Source organism: Lactuca virosa, chromosome 8 (assembly GCF_052849685.1).
Source record: "Lactuca virosa cultivar CGN04683 chromosome 8, Lactuca_virosa_CGN04683_v6, whole genome shotgun sequence".
Classification (NCBI taxonomy): Eukaryota; Viridiplantae; Streptophyta; class Magnoliopsida; order Asterales; family Asteraceae; genus Lactuca; species Lactuca virosa.
In genome coordinates this window covers 299,381,694-299,397,502 of record NC_136433.1, presented here as the reverse complement: position 1 = coordinate 299,397,502, position 15,809 = coordinate 299,381,694, and the positions used below count along the sequence as shown (strand labels likewise).

General features: G+C 35.4%; 1 protein-coding gene and 2 pseudogenes across 4 annotated transcripts; 2 read left to right on the top strand and 1 right to left on the bottom strand.

Annotated features, from left to right (window-relative positions):
* The first annotated feature begins 535 nt into the window (after positions 1–535).
* Positions 536–3,509, top strand: LOC145129775 (G-type lectin S-receptor-like serine/threonine-protein kinase SD1-1; annotated as a pseudogene). Its single transcript, XR_013717660.1, has 6 exons — positions 536–1,787; positions 1,924–2,075; positions 2,165–2,312; positions 2,452–2,689; positions 2,804–2,954; positions 3,052–3,509. The product of XR_013717660.1 is annotated as a G-type lectin S-receptor-like serine/threonine-protein kinase SD1-1 (transcript).
* LOC145131651 (G-type lectin S-receptor-like serine/threonine-protein kinase At4g27290 pseudogene) lies at positions 783–1,373 on the top strand (annotated as a pseudogene).
* A 22-nt stretch (positions 3,510–3,531) lies between the features above and the next one.
* On the bottom strand, positions 3,532–5,880 carry LOC145129776 (uncharacterized). 3 transcript variants are annotated; one of them, XM_079064575.1, is made up of 4 exons: positions 5,575–5,880; positions 4,498–4,747; positions 4,001–4,089; positions 3,532–3,831 (listed from the first exon to the last, which is right to left on the bottom strand). In XM_079064575.1, exons 2-4 carry the CDS (start codon positions 4,658–4,660, stop codon positions 3,700–3,702), a joined length of 384 nt encoding a protein of 127 aa, XP_078920701.1. In that variant the 5' UTR covers positions 4,661–4,747; positions 5,575–5,880; the 3' UTR covers positions 3,532–3,699. The 3 variants fall into 3 exon arrangements, with proteins under 3 accessions (XP_078920701.1, XP_078920700.1, XP_078920702.1); XM_079064574.1 differs by having other exon boundaries at positions 4,498–4,690; positions 5,575–5,879; XM_079064576.1 differs by lacking the exon at positions 5,575–5,880 and adding an exon at positions 5,445–5,538 and having other exon boundaries at positions 4,498–4,690.
* Between the last annotated feature and the right edge of the window lie 9,929 nt (positions 5,881–15,809).

Sequence of the window (15,809 nt, the reverse complement as noted above, 5' to 3'; positions counted from 1 at the left end):
ACTGTGAGGAGATGATGTTGTGGTAATGAATTTATGAGATTCTTGTTAGCAACTTGGAGTTTTGAATTTAGTGGTAACAAATTTCATTAATAATATTTTACAAGAAAATTTTTATGGGGCCTCACTTTGATTTTCGTACAAGGACTCCGACATGTCACGGCCGGGCCTGCTAGTCACGATGAGATAGACTATCATTTCATACGAGAACCGGTCACTCGTGGATTTTTAAAGCTACACCGATGATCGGTTAGCAGAGTTGTTCATAAATGGTCTTTTCTAAAGTCAGGTTTAATGCCTTATTTGTCAAATTGCGCCTTCCTTTAGGACGTCTTACTTGAGGGGGGTGTAAGCGTAAATATAATAACAAAATAACGTGTTTTATATATTTTCATCATGGTTGGCTTGGTAATAAACATTTATGTCCTGTAATGCATAATCTTTGCCTTATAATCCAGTGTATTTCCTATTTTACCCTTGTAATTATTCTGTATATATTCTACAGTTTATTGATTGAGACCACCCAAGTTGGGGGGTTTTTTCTTCGCTGTTACCTTCCTTCTTCTCCACACGCTTTCTATATTCTTTTTTTCTCCCCTGTATAGTCGTCTTCCAGTCAATGTGGAAAAAGGAACTTTCTTAACCGTAATTTGAATCGCTATAATCTCACACATAATAGGAATTGCATAAATCCAACAAAGCTTACCAACCATTTTCGAGAACATATGTCCATGGAGTATCGACCCATATTTATGTTAGTGTCTAGTACCATATTCTTCTTCTTTATGTCGGGTTCTGCTGCAGTAGATACAATATCTGCATATCAACCAATCAAAGATGGCAACTCCATTGTTTCAGAGGGAGAGACGTTTGAACTGGGATTTTTTAGCCCCGGCGAGTCCAAGAATCGGTACCTGGGAATATGGTACATGAAGATATCACCATTAACCGTTGTGTGGGTTGCTAACAGGGAGAGACCAGTTATCGACACATCAGGCATGTTTGAACTCACTACAGAAGGAACCCTTCAGATTCTTAGTGGTGGTAATCCTATAATCTGGTCATCAGATTTGATAGTATCTATGAATAATATAAATCCAGTGGCACAACTTCTCGACAATGGAAATCTTGTGGTGTGGGAAAATAGCAGAAAAGAAAATCTAATCTGGCAAAGTTTTGACTTTCCTGGTAACACGTTGCTACCAGGGATGAAAATTGGGAAGGATTTGACAACAGGAAGAGAGAGCTACTTATCATCATGGAAAAGCCCTGATGATCCCTCTATTGGTCTGTATAAACTCTGGTTAGACCCGAATGGATATCCACAGTTATTTATGGAAAAAGGTCTAGTGAAACACGCCAGGGTTGGACCATGAAATGGTCTTTGGTTTCGTGGGCGTCCTTTTGAAAACACGGGTCCAATTTTCTTTATAGAGTTTACTGTTAACGACAAGGAGATGTATTATAGATTTACACTCAAGACTTCTGTTCTTTTTAGAATGATTATTATGCATGATGGCATTATAATGCAGTCGAATTGGGTTGAGCGAACACAAGAATGGGCCGTGTATGGAAATATAGTTGTTGATACATGTAGTCTTTATGGACGTTGTGGTCTTTATGGACGTTGTCTTACTAATTATTGTATTTATTAGAAAAAGGTAAATCCGGTTTTAACAAGAAGGCAGTTGTCATTATAGCGCTTTCCGTTTCTTCAGCAGCAATGCTTGTGTCTGCAGTAGCATATGCTTGTAGAAAGAAAATGAAAAGGCCTCACAAGAAAGGACGAGGTAAACATAAACAAGTCATTTTTTATGCTTCAAGAAATGAAACATTAACAAACATTATGACTAAGTACAAGTTTGTATGAGTATGATTTTTGGCAGATGCATGCAATAATGACAAGTTGAAAGTGAACTTGTGTAGGGAACAGGGGGCAGACATTTGATAAGGATAAAGTTCAGATGGAAAACTTTGATGAATTACCTTTTTTCAGCCTGTATAGAATAGCAAAGGCTACTAATAACTTTAGCATTAACAATAAGATTGGAGAAGGTGGTTTTGGTCCAGTTTACAAGGTAACATATTGATGTTTTCTGAATAAAAGGTAATACTTGAGGAATTTTTTAATCACAAGCTCCAATATATAAATATAACTTTTAATTAGGGTGTGTTGGAAGACGGAAAAGTAGTAGCTGTAAAGCGGCTCTCAAAAACATCCCAACAAGGATACGAAGAGTTCCGGAATGAAGTCATTTGTATCGCCAAACTTCAGCATCGGAATCTTGTGAAGCTCCTTGGATATTGCATTCATGGTAATGAAAAGATTCTAATTTATGAATACATGCATAACAAAAGCTTGGACTCATTTCTATTTGGTTTGATCCTCTCTAATTTCTTACATTTACACATTTGTAGTCGACTTGCATTGACTAAGTAGTTCATATTGAGCAGATGAAACTAGAAGTTCAATGCTTGATTGGCCTCAACGCTTTAACATTATCCATGGTATGGCACGAGGTATTCTTTATTTACATCAAGATTCCCGCCTCCAAATCATCCATAGAGATCTCAAGGCAGGTAATATATTGTTGGACAACCAAATGAATCCAAAAATATCTGATTTTGGGCTTGCAAGAAAGTTTGTAGGAGAGGATGCCACAGCTAAGACAAAGAAGGTGGTTGGAACACAGTAAGAATCTATAAAACATTTTAGCATTTCCTTCCAATGAAAATGGGAAGTTTTCAAATAAAGTAGACACAAAATCCTAGCAATAATGTGTTTATGAACTGAACTTGGGTGCAGTGGATACATTTCTCCAGAGTATGCAATACACGGCCGTTTCTCAATAAAGTCAGATGTATTTAGTTTTGGTGTTCTTGTGCTAGAGATAGTAAGTGGGAAGAAAAACAGAGAATTCTCTCACGAGGCTCGTAGTGACAACCTTCTTGGACATGTAAGTTAATCAGGTAGAATAAAAACGATAGATGTAAAACTAAGATCACCCTTTGGGCTTTGACATACTTATATGATCTATGATGGGTTTGGATCAGGCATGGAGACTCTATAAGGAAGGCAAGTCCATTGAACTCATGAGTGTGTCTTTACGTAACTCATGTGTGAAATACAACGATCAATACATATTGGATTATTGTGTGTGCAACATCATGCAGAAGATAGGCCGACTATGTTATCAGTGGTTCTTATGTTGATTAGTGATGGTGTATTGTCTCCACCTAAACAACCAGCCTTTTTCACCGAAGAAAGTAACAGTTTACTTAACTCTGTTTCATCGTTGGATGATGAATACATGATAACACTATTGTTTCCTAGATAGATGGCCGGATGTACAAAAGAGGAGGGTCGTATGTGTGTTAAGAGTATGCTTTGGTAATTATGTATTATTTGGGGTTACTTTTGTACATACCCATAACTAATGGTGGTTTCCGTATTTTCCCCTGGTTATCTTTGTATCCATATATTATTTTGAAACATGTTATTGTGCACTTCATTATTATCTAATACAATTAATAGACTACTTCATCATCTTTTGCCATCTCAACATAGGTTCATCATAAATTTGTTTTCTCAAGTGATCCCAACAATACAAATAAAAGTCATTTTGATGACATGGTTCGAATCCCACATGCTTCAATCTTGGGGTGACATGCTGATTAAAAAAACAAATGTCATTTTGTTGATTAGGGATTATGTAATTCTGTATCGAGAGCATTATACACTGCCTCTAGTGATACACCTTCAACTATCAGAACCTTGTCCCTTGATTTCGACCCAGCACCCAATGAAACTTGCCTCTTTTTTACCCCTATAACCTATATCATATATAAATGGCAACAAATATAACTTGAGTCTATATATACTAAATAGTGAGAAATAAATAACCCTGAGGGATTTTGAAAGTGATATGCTATAAATATAATAAACATATATTTGAAAGTATGTTGCTATTTCTTAACTCAAAAGTTGTGGAAAAAGGATTACCGAGCTTATAAAATCAAGGAGTGCAGCATTGGCTTCACCATCCTTTGCAGGTGCATCAATTTGTACTCCTAAACCATCATCATCAAAATCTATATATATATATATATATATATTTCCAATACATGCAACAAAGATTAGTAGACTAAAGAGATAAAAAGAATTGTTTGCAAGAAATAGCAATGTACTTTCATTTATTTCTTTATTATAGCCTCCTAGTTTTATTTTACTTTTTTTTTCTATTACACGATTGTGATATCACTTTTTTCTTATCCTTTGAAAATCTACTCATTTATAGCATTGTAGTTTCAGCCTTTTGATAATTAGGACATTATAATTTAAACAAATCATTCCAATTATAGCAATGAAAGTTGTTTTGTAACTGAATGACATTGCTATAATTGAGTAGGTTTTGCAAAGTAGAATGTTGTAATAAGAAGAAATGGGAAGTAGGATGCTATGCTATTATTTCTTGTATTCAACCTTAAGTAGAAAAAGACCTGTAATGGTTGCAACTTTTGAACCAGGTTTGGCATGTATGGTGACAGCTACAGATGAAGGGGGGATAAATCGCATGCATCCAGGGAATTTGGTTGTAGAAGGTGATGGAGGTGTTGACTCTGTTGACTTGGCTTTAGCTTTACCTTTTTTTGTTGGGGGCATTTTGGTAAAAACGTTGCAGAAATGTCTTAACTACAGATAAATATCAAAAGAAAATGAAAAGAAGCCCACTCTATCAATGTTTTTCTCCTGAAAAATATTTAATTCAGAATTTGATATGAACACAAATGTTGTGGTCCTAAAATGGTCAACTACTTTCAAAAAATTAGAGAAATAACAAAAATAAACAATTACCTAAAAGATACTAAAATTGCAAAGGGATTTTCAATTTTGTCATTGACATGAATAACATCAAATCAATAGATATCATCTATGACACACAAAAATCAAACTAATAATAACATCAATGAATGCCTTTGACTAGCAATAAGATACCTATAATGCCCCTTATATGAGGGATTGTTGTATTTTAAATGCAACTACTTTTATCAAATAAAACCATTCAAAGAATACTAAACCCAATTGTTATTATAATGGATAAAGGGGGGCATGGAGATGGACAACTATCTTCCTTTCCTAAAATTTGAGGGTTGTATACAGCAATAAGCAATTCATACAAAGCAATTTCCTTGGCTAATATAATACCTGTAAGTTATGTCAAAATCTATACTTATTAACAACTTACTGATCTATACACACCATGGTATAATGCTAAATAGAACAGGAAGATCAAGCCAAGCTACTGTAATATCTAAAATTTCAAAATGACTGATCTTAAAGACTTCATGATTCGACTGAAAACCCTATGATGATGTTATTCACAGCTCCACGAAAATGCTAATTGACTAATTATGCGAATAAAAATAGATTGGAAGCAGAGTAAAACCTAAATTTTGTTCAACTTCACGAATCCCCTCTACAAACTGGTTCTACTAAACAGAAACCACAGCAGAGATATTCAACTATCAACTTTATCGGAATCAATGGAACATCGTAATTAAACATGCAACACTTACCAGTTCACAATACAGAAATTGAAACAGAGAGACGATCATGAAAATCCGTAAATCAGTGGATTCAAACACGAACAAACAAGTTGAGGAAGTTTCAACTGCTAATCTATAGTGAAAATCCGCAAAAAGGGAAATCAAATGCTCATGGTCACTATCGATCAGGGCTTGAAGGCTTCAACAGAATAAATTTTTTGACAACCTAATTTATCATAGAAATCATGATCGCCTGGAGACGAAGGAAACCAATATGCGAACGAATCTTGGTAGGGAATGGATTGGTTTATTTTCCCGACTATTCCTTTCATTTTGTTTAAGGAAAATCTACATATTTGGTCCTTTTTCCAAAACTAACTATTTTTTCACTCGATTGTTTCTATTTATTTCAAGGGAAATTACAAATCTAGCCATAATTGCTAACTACTTATTAAATAATAGCAAAAAAAAAAACTTATTAGCCAAAAATAGCTCACAAAAGAATAGTCAACCTATAGTTGACTACGGTCAACAGCAGTTGACTACTCTTTTGTGGTAATTCGTCTACTGTTTCGCCAATTCGTCTACTGTTTCGTGTTTTGTATAATTTTTTTTTCATTTCTAAGATACAAAATAATTGTTAAAATAATTATACATCTTATAAACACTCTTTTTAATACTCTATATCACAAAAAATAATAATAATAATAATAAAACCGTAGCTTTTTTGACAAAACAGTAGATTAAACCCCAAAACAGTAGACTTTAAAAATAAAAATAAAAATAAACGTATTTTTTCCCAAAACCGTAGCTAAAACGAGAGGAAACCGTAGGTTTTAAAAAACCTACGATTTTGTATCTTAGAAATGAAAAAAAAAAATTATACAAAACACGAAACAGTAAACGAATTGACGAAACAGTAGACGAATATATAAACCTACTGTTTCGTGGGCTATATTTGGACATTTACTAATTTTTGGCTAAAAATTGCTAATCACTTCCTTAATTTGGCTAGATTAGTAATTGCCCCTTTATTTTATTGGGATAATGACTTGAAAGGATAACGTATGTTAGTTTTTGTTCACATTTGATCATTAAATTATTTTTCCTCTATTAACCTTTCTATTTATGTTTTTTGTTCACATTTGGTCCTTAAATTATTTTTCATGTATTAACCCTTCTATTTATTGAAACGTGTACATGATACTAATATGATCGGTTATAGACGGTTTCACATGTTTGTATTTTAATACGTAGAAAAGAATCATTACGTGGAAATGACGTGGATTGCCCCTCATTAAAATAGACTTCAAAATCACATTTGGTCCGTAAACTCGATTAGGGTGTTTAAGTTTGGGTCAATAGTAACTTATAAATGGATAGGCAAACATTTTATGAGTGAAATATAGAGAAGCCAAAATGAGTTTAATGAAGATGAAAGCTAACGTGTCCACAAACTTCAACATAAATGTGAGTTTGGGACAATGTAGAAATGCAAAGAAATATGCATTACAAGAGATTGAAGGAAGTCTTATTGAGCATTATGGGAGACTGTGGCCTATGATCAGGAAATTTTGAGGACAAATCTTGGGTCTACTGTGAGGTTGGATGTGGACCTCATGCTAGAATCCACAACTTTGTTTTCCAAGTATTATGTGTGTTTTAAAGCTATAAGGAATGGTTAGATAGAAGGGTGCAGGCCTATAATTGGGCTTGATGGTTGCTTTTTAAAGGGTATAGTTAGAGGATAAGATCTATTAGCTATTAGGAGGGATGCAAATAGTGACATCCCCATTTTTACGGCCATTTTAAAATTGTTTATTTACGCTTATTTAAAACAACATTTATTTATAAATGCGGAATTTGGTCCTGTAAAAGTATTTCCGAAGAAATGTTTTTCATTGATTTATAAAAGCTTGGGATGTCATTGTTGGATTAGGTGTCTTGCCCATAACTATAATAGGTATGTACTTCACCCGATATAACATGGTCCTTTTGGGTTGCATTCACCAGAACAATTTGATAGGATAGATATTTGAGAAAGAGGTTATTCATGATTTATTAATATATTATAAGTATAATATATTAATTGAGAAATCATATTATTTAATTAGTATTGATCAAGAATTAATTTGAAATTAATTTAGTGATCAAAAGAGACTAATTAAATTAATGGGGACTGATTATGTAAATCAGTGATACATTAAGTTTGAGCTAATGATCCATGATTGATTTGTGATGGACTAAGATTATGTGAAAGTCCATGAAGTGTTAGTCCAAATGAGTTATTGGATCATAAGCCTAAGTGTATGGATTAGGGTTTACAAGTGACCCTTGAAATTCTACACTATAAATGTAGCCCCTAAGCCCTAAAATCGACACATGTGTATTCCAAGAAGAAGCCATAGCCGATTTGGTGCCTCCAAGCTTTCTCTCATTGTCCTTCAATTGTTGGTGGTGTTTGTAACTTATTAGATGCATCACATTTGAGGTGCTAAGCTCTTGAAAGGCCAAGTTCAACAAGCTACAACAAGAGGTATTACTCTAACTAGTTTTTATGGTTCAAATATTAAGTTGTATGCTAGATAGGCTTCATGCTTTGGAAAAATGAAAAAATTGCATGTACAACTAGAGAAAACTTAGATCCAAAGCATTAGGGTTGTATGTGCACCATAGGGATGTTATAGTGCTCAAAACTCATCAGTCATAACTGATACAAAACATAAGCATAAACAGACCTTACAATATCTTAGACTAACAGTCTACATCTCCTTGAATATCTCATCATGCATGTACCTTTGTACCACTACCTGTGATACAAAGAAACTGAGTGGGTCAGGTTGGGAAACCTGGTGAGTACATAGGGTTTTCAACCCACAATAATATAGTTAATATGTTTAATTATCAAACAATTAACCCGATTACGCATCCATGTTTTCTTCTTTATTCTTCCCTAAGGTTTTATCTTAAGGGTTATCTTAGTCATCATTGCTGACAGTATTGTTATATGGATTTCTCCGCAATACATGTCAGTAGGCTTCTTTCTATGGTCATTCCTAAGGATCTGTCCTAAGGATTATTTTAATCATCGTTGCAAACAGTACTGTTACAGGGATTTCTCTGCAATACATGGGGTAGAGTACATCAAATAGGCACGAAGTCCATCACTGCCTGTGTTCCACGTGGATTGTCATCAAATAGTCTGGTGGTTGTCATCTATGATAGGTTTTGAACATTCTAACACTCCTATGGTGTGCATGCAACCCTATGTGCATTGGATCTATGTTTTCACTATTATACATGCAAATATACAAAATTCCAAAGCATCATCCTAACTAGCATATTAAGGAGCAACTATACTACAAAAGTCTAGTTTGATGACATACCTTTTGATAGAGCTTGAAGTCTTGAACCTTTAAGAGCTTAGCCCCAATAGTGTGGAAGCCTCAAATGGAATCACAAATCACCAAAACAACTTGGAAAGCTTGAGAGAATAGTATACACTTGTCCAAATCGGCTATGCCCTCTTTGTTCATACTCTAGTGCAAATTTCAAGTGCCAAGGACCTCTTTATATAGTATGGTGGATTAGGGTTACCTCCATGTAAACCCTAATACCCATGACCTTTCATTACATAGGATTCATGGGTTAAAAGCTCCATGGACTATCCATGCAAGCTTAGCCCATCCTAAATAATTATTGGCCCATTCTCTCTCTCTCTCTCTATATATATATATATATATATATATATATATATATATATATATATATATATATATATATATATATAAGAGTCCATATTTAATTAGTCTCCTTTTGATCACAGAATTAATTCCAAATTAATTCTTGACCAATACTAATTAAATAATATGATTTCATATTAATATATTATAACTTATAATATATTAATAAACCATAGACATACTATTCTCAAAAGACTATCCATACAAATTGTTCCGGTGAAGTGCAACCTAAATGGACCATGCTACTCTCGGGTCGAGTACATACCAATAATAGTTATGGGCTTAGACATCTAATCCAACAGTCTCCCACTTGGATAAGTCTAAAACTATTGTTCAAGTATGACTCCAAGATCCCGACTAGCAATCGAAGCTCTTAAAGCCGCTGTCGAACTCTGACCTAGTCAAATGACGTGTCCATTAGATAAGGGATCATATATTCCTCCATTCTAGATATCATATGGACTGAGACATGGATTATAATCATTCTCTCTATCCATTTGTTGTTTCCCGATTTCCGATTTATGACTACTGACTAATTGAACAAATCAAATCAGTCCAGGATTGGCCAAGCACTTAGAGGTGTCATCACTAAATCATCGAGGGGCCCACAGATATCGCTTTTATCCCTCCAAGGGTAAAAGGAATGAATAAACTTCGACCCAAATGTTCGCTTGTACTTACTCATCAAATCACACACAACGATATGTTTTATAACGACCAAGTTATTGGTTGCGTTTACATATGTCAATGTGCAACCAACTCGCAACTACAACTCACACGCCTCCGTTTGAAGAATATAAGATATTATCGTCCCATGATTCACTCGTGATAAAATCCATGAAGTGATTCAAATGAGCGTGGGTTGAATCCAACACTCGAATCTCATTCCAGAAGCACTCATGAATGTTGCAGCAACTTTTGCTATGTCTAAACACTTTAGACATCTACAATCCCAATTAATGACAGTCTTGATTCATACCTACTTCCAAAGTATGATTGACTGTGGAGAGTTTGAATAATCTAGTTATTCGGGAAGTCAAAACATGCAAAGTGAAACACCTTTTATTTATCACCATATCGATTACACATTATTCATTGCATAATGTTTCGATTTATCAACTTAACACTTGAACTAAAAACAATAGTTGTCCCATGCTCCAAGCATGCACACTATGTTTTCTAAACAATAGCTATGCCATACTCCAAGTATGCACACTATGTTTGTCTATGATCCTTACTTTGTGAAATAGATCAATTGAACATGATTCCAATGATGCTCATTTCACAATCCCAAATCCTTACCGTAAATGTAAGAATATCAGATTCTTGTCATTTACTATAATCTGTTAGATTTTAAACTCATATGCATTGGTCCTCTTGTAATGACTATGCACAAAAGTCACAAAGACTTGGCAACAGACATTACAAAGTATTCCAATGGAGATCAATTCCATGGAAACGAAGTTTCACATTCAAAGTACATTGCTTTGAACATCCTTCTTACATTAAGTTTTTCCTAATCTTACACAGATTTGAATAATAACTTCCTCCTATGAAAACATTTTCATATTCCCATTTTGACTATCACTTCTGAACAAGAGTTGCCTCTTTTCAGAATATGTCAATATGGACCTTCCAAAAATTTATACCATATTTCCAATTGTCGATGAGAAACCAATCTTTGGTAATCCTCATATTGTCCTTGACAATTGCTTAATCATTTCAGTCATATCCGATTCTCTTCCTTTTTCCCTCTAAAGCCCTAGGCTTTTAGAAAATTTAGAACGGATAAGTATTATAGCACATGCAATCGATCCTATATCCGAAGCATACAAGACACGATTCATGATGTCTCACATAAAGACATGATACTTTACCAGTCTTTTGCTACAATATTTCTTATAATTTGCCATGTTCTCATAATTCGAATTATGAAAAGGGATGTCGTAATCATAATCGAATTATAGAACGCAAATAATGTAATCATGACTAAATTTGATTAAAATCTCACAATCTAAGATTTTGGATTTGAAATGAAGTATGAATTCCTCTCCCTTAATTATAGCAAAACAACTTTTTCAACCCCTGCAACTTCACGAATTGAAACTTTTGTTTTCTATAATTAACATTGCTAACTTGCAATATTTACCATAATTAATTATGCTCCCACTAGCATAATAATTATTATTTTACCTGCATAACACTTATGCTCCTACTAGCTTTGACATGTATTCAGAAATCAGCTGGACTTCTAGAAATCAATACTTTATTGACTTACCAAAGTTCAGATTTCTGATACGAGATGCTTTGATAAGACTTTATCTAAGCTTCTTAAACTCATACACCTTCCCTTAGGCAGCTCACATGTGTGTCTAAACAATTTAAGAACTATGAAGAGGTATGTCGTAATCATAGTCTCAATTGTTTAGACCTTTTCCATTTCTCACAAGTCCATGTTAGTGTGTCGGTTAACCACACACGTTCCACTAACGACTTTGAGAATGCAAATATCACAATTGCTATCTACTTAAAATCTTCTTAGTGAAAGCGTTTCCTCACCATCATTTTCATGAATTGAAGAGAAACCTTATGACACTTAGATTTTATGGTGTATGTGTTCCTATCCATATGAATTTTTCAAAACCATAATCACAAGACAAGGTTAGTGACAAATCTAAACTCATATGGACTGAACTTGCTCAATCTTAATTTCTTGCCACCTGGCAGCACAAGGGCCTACCATTGCTTCCAAGTTTTTATGCAATCAATTGAGAACTCTCAGAACTCATATGCAAAGTCAACTTTAACTGGAATGGGCACAAAAACAAGAATATGTCAACACGATAGGTTACAAACCTCAAGTCGTGTGCTAGTGTTCAACAATAGGTTTTATTCTTGATTAGTTCTTGAACCTCTTTCAGGATCTTTAAGACTCCCACTGTCCTCTTGACATATAAGACTCTCTTGCCAAGAACCATTCCTTGACAAACAAATATTCAAGAGATAGTGCGGATTCTTATCAAGACAAACACTTCACACAATTGGCCTTAGTTGGTCTTTGTTTTATCCAAAACATCACAACTTACCAATTTCAAATGTACAAGAGTAGAAAACATTTTACTCTACATTTGACAAGTGTTATAAACCTTCCTTAAGATATTTCACTCAAGTTACAATCTTGGAGTATGACTCTAAGAATTGTTTTGGAACGAAGTATGACTCATCTTCTTGATTTAACCACTTCAACAATACATGACTCCTCTTCTTAGCCATAAGAATGCACTAAGATGTCCTTAGAGAATCAATTGTGATATGGTGTCATAATCATTAAGATGATCATAAAACATGATACTAAAGTACTCTCCCATCTTTTCAGATTTGAGAAACTTTTATCTTTCTGCCTAATTTGATTCTTCTCATTCGTTCTGTCATACATTGACACTTTTCCAATGTTTCAGAATTATACTTAAACTTGTAAGTATAACCATATTTACTAAACTTTAGTAAATCATGACGAATAGTCTTATCGATCTTTGTGGTGGACTTGACTAGTGCACAAGAATGTATACTCGATCCCTTAGTCCTTCACTTGACTCACATATACATGTGAACAATGAATTAGTCTTAATTTTTCCAAAGATGAAAATTCTCATTCATCATACAATACAACTTGCATGATTCCAAGTTTCGGTCCAATTGAAACTTGGGTGATGAGAATCTTTCCTTATTTGGTAAATTTAGACACTACCACAAATGAAAGAATCAAATTCATATTTTCAATATTGCTAGAAACATACAAACATCAATTTTTCATAAATGTCATTGCAAGGAGATATAAAATAAAACAAAACAAAATTTTATTTATAAAATGCGGGAAAACTTTTCCTTACAATGCAAATATAAGTGAAAAACTATGCTATTACATATTTCCTAGCAATCTATCATAACTCTCAAGCAGTAGCTCAGAAATCCGATCTTCGAACCATGCGATTGAAATCCATCTTCGCGATCAGATTCAACATACTCTTCTTTTAAGCTTCCTTCCCTTTTCTTGATACTACCAAACATCAAAATGCAGCCTAGTCACATCATGTATTAAGAGCCAACAATTAGAAGCTTAACAGAGTTAGATAGTAGACTTACCTGAAGCAGAACTATACATTCTGATTAAACTTCTGAGGTAGTCTGGGCAGCTTCGATTCCAATGTCCCTGTCTTTGGAAATAGAAACACACAGGCTCACATGGAGCAGTCTCAGATTTGGACTTTCTCTTATGATCAAAACTTTTGACCATGCCCAATTCCTTTCTTTTAGGAGAAGGAATCTTTTCTGGGATGTCCATGTCAACTTGGGATGTAGACCTTCCAATAAGATTTTCTTGATCATTGCGCCAAATCATTGATGATTCGGCAGCAATTAGCAAACAGGTAAGATCAATTAGGGTCATATCGTGATCTGTCACATAGTAGTTTTTAACGAACTCACTATATGACTCGGGAAGTGCTTGAAGGAACCAGTCAATAGCCAACTTCCTTGGGAAGACGACACCCAACATCCTTAGCCTGTCAATATGCAGCTTCATGTCCAAGACATGAGCACATATAGGCTTTCCATCTTTGTGTTTACTATCCAATAGGGATTGAGTGATCCTAAACTTTTCAAGTCTTCGAGCTTGTGGGTCAGGGAGAATTATTGGAGGAGGTGGAGGAAGACAAGTATGATTTCCATGATCCAATCGCGGGACATCATCTTCATTAGGAAAGCTTGTTCCAAGGGATTTGGGAAGACCATAGTTGTCCGCACCAGACATCTATAATGGGAGAAATTCAAGTTAGTTGATTTAAGTCCTTAATATAACACCCAATCTGAAATATTAAGGCTAGGACCCAACACAATATTTTATAACTTGGAAGAGGGATGCCGTAATCCAAGCTATAAAATATTTGAAGGTCGGCGAATGACGATTCACCAATTTCCACCATGAAAAACGAAATAGGTATTTGTAACATCCCAAAATTTCAAGACCAAAAATTTCGTTTTGATTAGTTAAAACCACTTAATAAATTTTGCTCAATCATTTAATATCATTCTTAATAAAACAATTATCAGAGTTTTAAATCCCAAAGATCATCTAGTGCGGAAAACATGGTGTGATACGCTGCGATCGCCCCGAGCTCCTTCCTTGGAAAAACATTAGTACCTGAAACAAATAGATGAAAGCCGTAAGCACGAAGCTTAGTGAGTACCCCAGATACCACATACCATACATATCAACTGATCCATACATGCCATACGTAACCATGAGCCATACATATATCATACCAAATAAAATGCTATATTCCAAAACATAGTCTTGCCATTATGCCACGGGCCGCCACGTGGTCTTTCTTGCCAAGCCGGGGGCCACTCCCTGGGTCTTACAGACAAGTGCCAAGGGCCACCCCTGGTCTTCTATACAAGCATCACAACGACAAATAGCATACATACTACTCTACTTGGCTAATCATCATATATTGTGCCAGGAGCCATCCCATGGTCTTTCATACAAAATAGCATACAGTGTGCCAGGAGCCACTTCCTGGTCTTTCATACATATTGCCTAGGGCTAACCCCCGGGTCTTCCTACCACACATAATAACATACTGTGTGCCAGGAGCCTCCTCCTGGTCTTTCATGCATAATGCCTAGGGCTAACGCCCGGGTCTTCCTACCATACATAAACTAAATGGGCCGACATTGTGGCTGTAGACCCATACAAACAGTGATGAGACTCACCTCGCACTGCTTAAGACTAGCTGAAATACTTCTGACTACAACCGACAACTTCTGAACTGTTGATCCTTTGGCTCTCCGAACTATCAATACGCATAATACATTTAGACCAAAAAATTCCAAAAGTCAATCCAGGTCAAACTTGGTCAAAGTTAATGGTCAAAGTCAACCTCCAGTTGACTTGAATCGCCGAGTTGGTCTACCAACTCGTCGAGTCCATGCTCCTTCAACCCAATATAACCACTGATCCTACCCGTCGAGTCTAGCAAGAACTCGACGGGTTCTTCTTCAGTCATACAATCGGGACCATCTTCAACCGACTCGCCGAGTTCATCCTTGAACTCGTCGAGTTCATCTCCTTCTAATGAATGCATCCAGTCTGTGACTCGCCGAGTTGTATGAACAAATCGTCGAGTCCATCTTCATAAACTAAGGATATTTCCTTGCACTCGCCGAGTTCATCCTTGAACTCGTCGAGTACGATGAACTTCATGTCCACTATGCACCCAGACTGGGTGAGCCCTTACCAACTCAACTCATACCCTTAACAGAAGGGTTTTGGGGCAAGAAAATGGCCTGACTCGCCGAGTCCCTCTATCTCCAACTCTATTCAGACGATTTCAGTCAAGCACAAGGCATCCAAGACCCAGATCTAGCCTTCTAGGGTCGGAATAACACGTAAAGCTATTGCCTTTACATCCATGCATGGCCCTTTTAGCTCAAAAGGCCAAAACAACCTCTTAAACTTTG

Coding starts and splice junctions, on each gene's coding strand:
- LOC145129776 (XM_079064574.1), bottom strand. CDS start 5,613: ATGATCGTCTCTCTGTTTCAATTTCTGTATTGTGAACTG. Junction 4,090..4,497: donor AAAAGTTGCAACCATTACAG/GTCTTTTTCTAC, acceptor ATATATATATAG/ATTTTGATGATGATGGTTTA. Junction 3,832..4,000: donor TCCTTGATTTTATAAGCTCG/GTAATCCTTTTT, acceptor TATATGATATAG/GTTATAGGGGTAAAAAAGAG.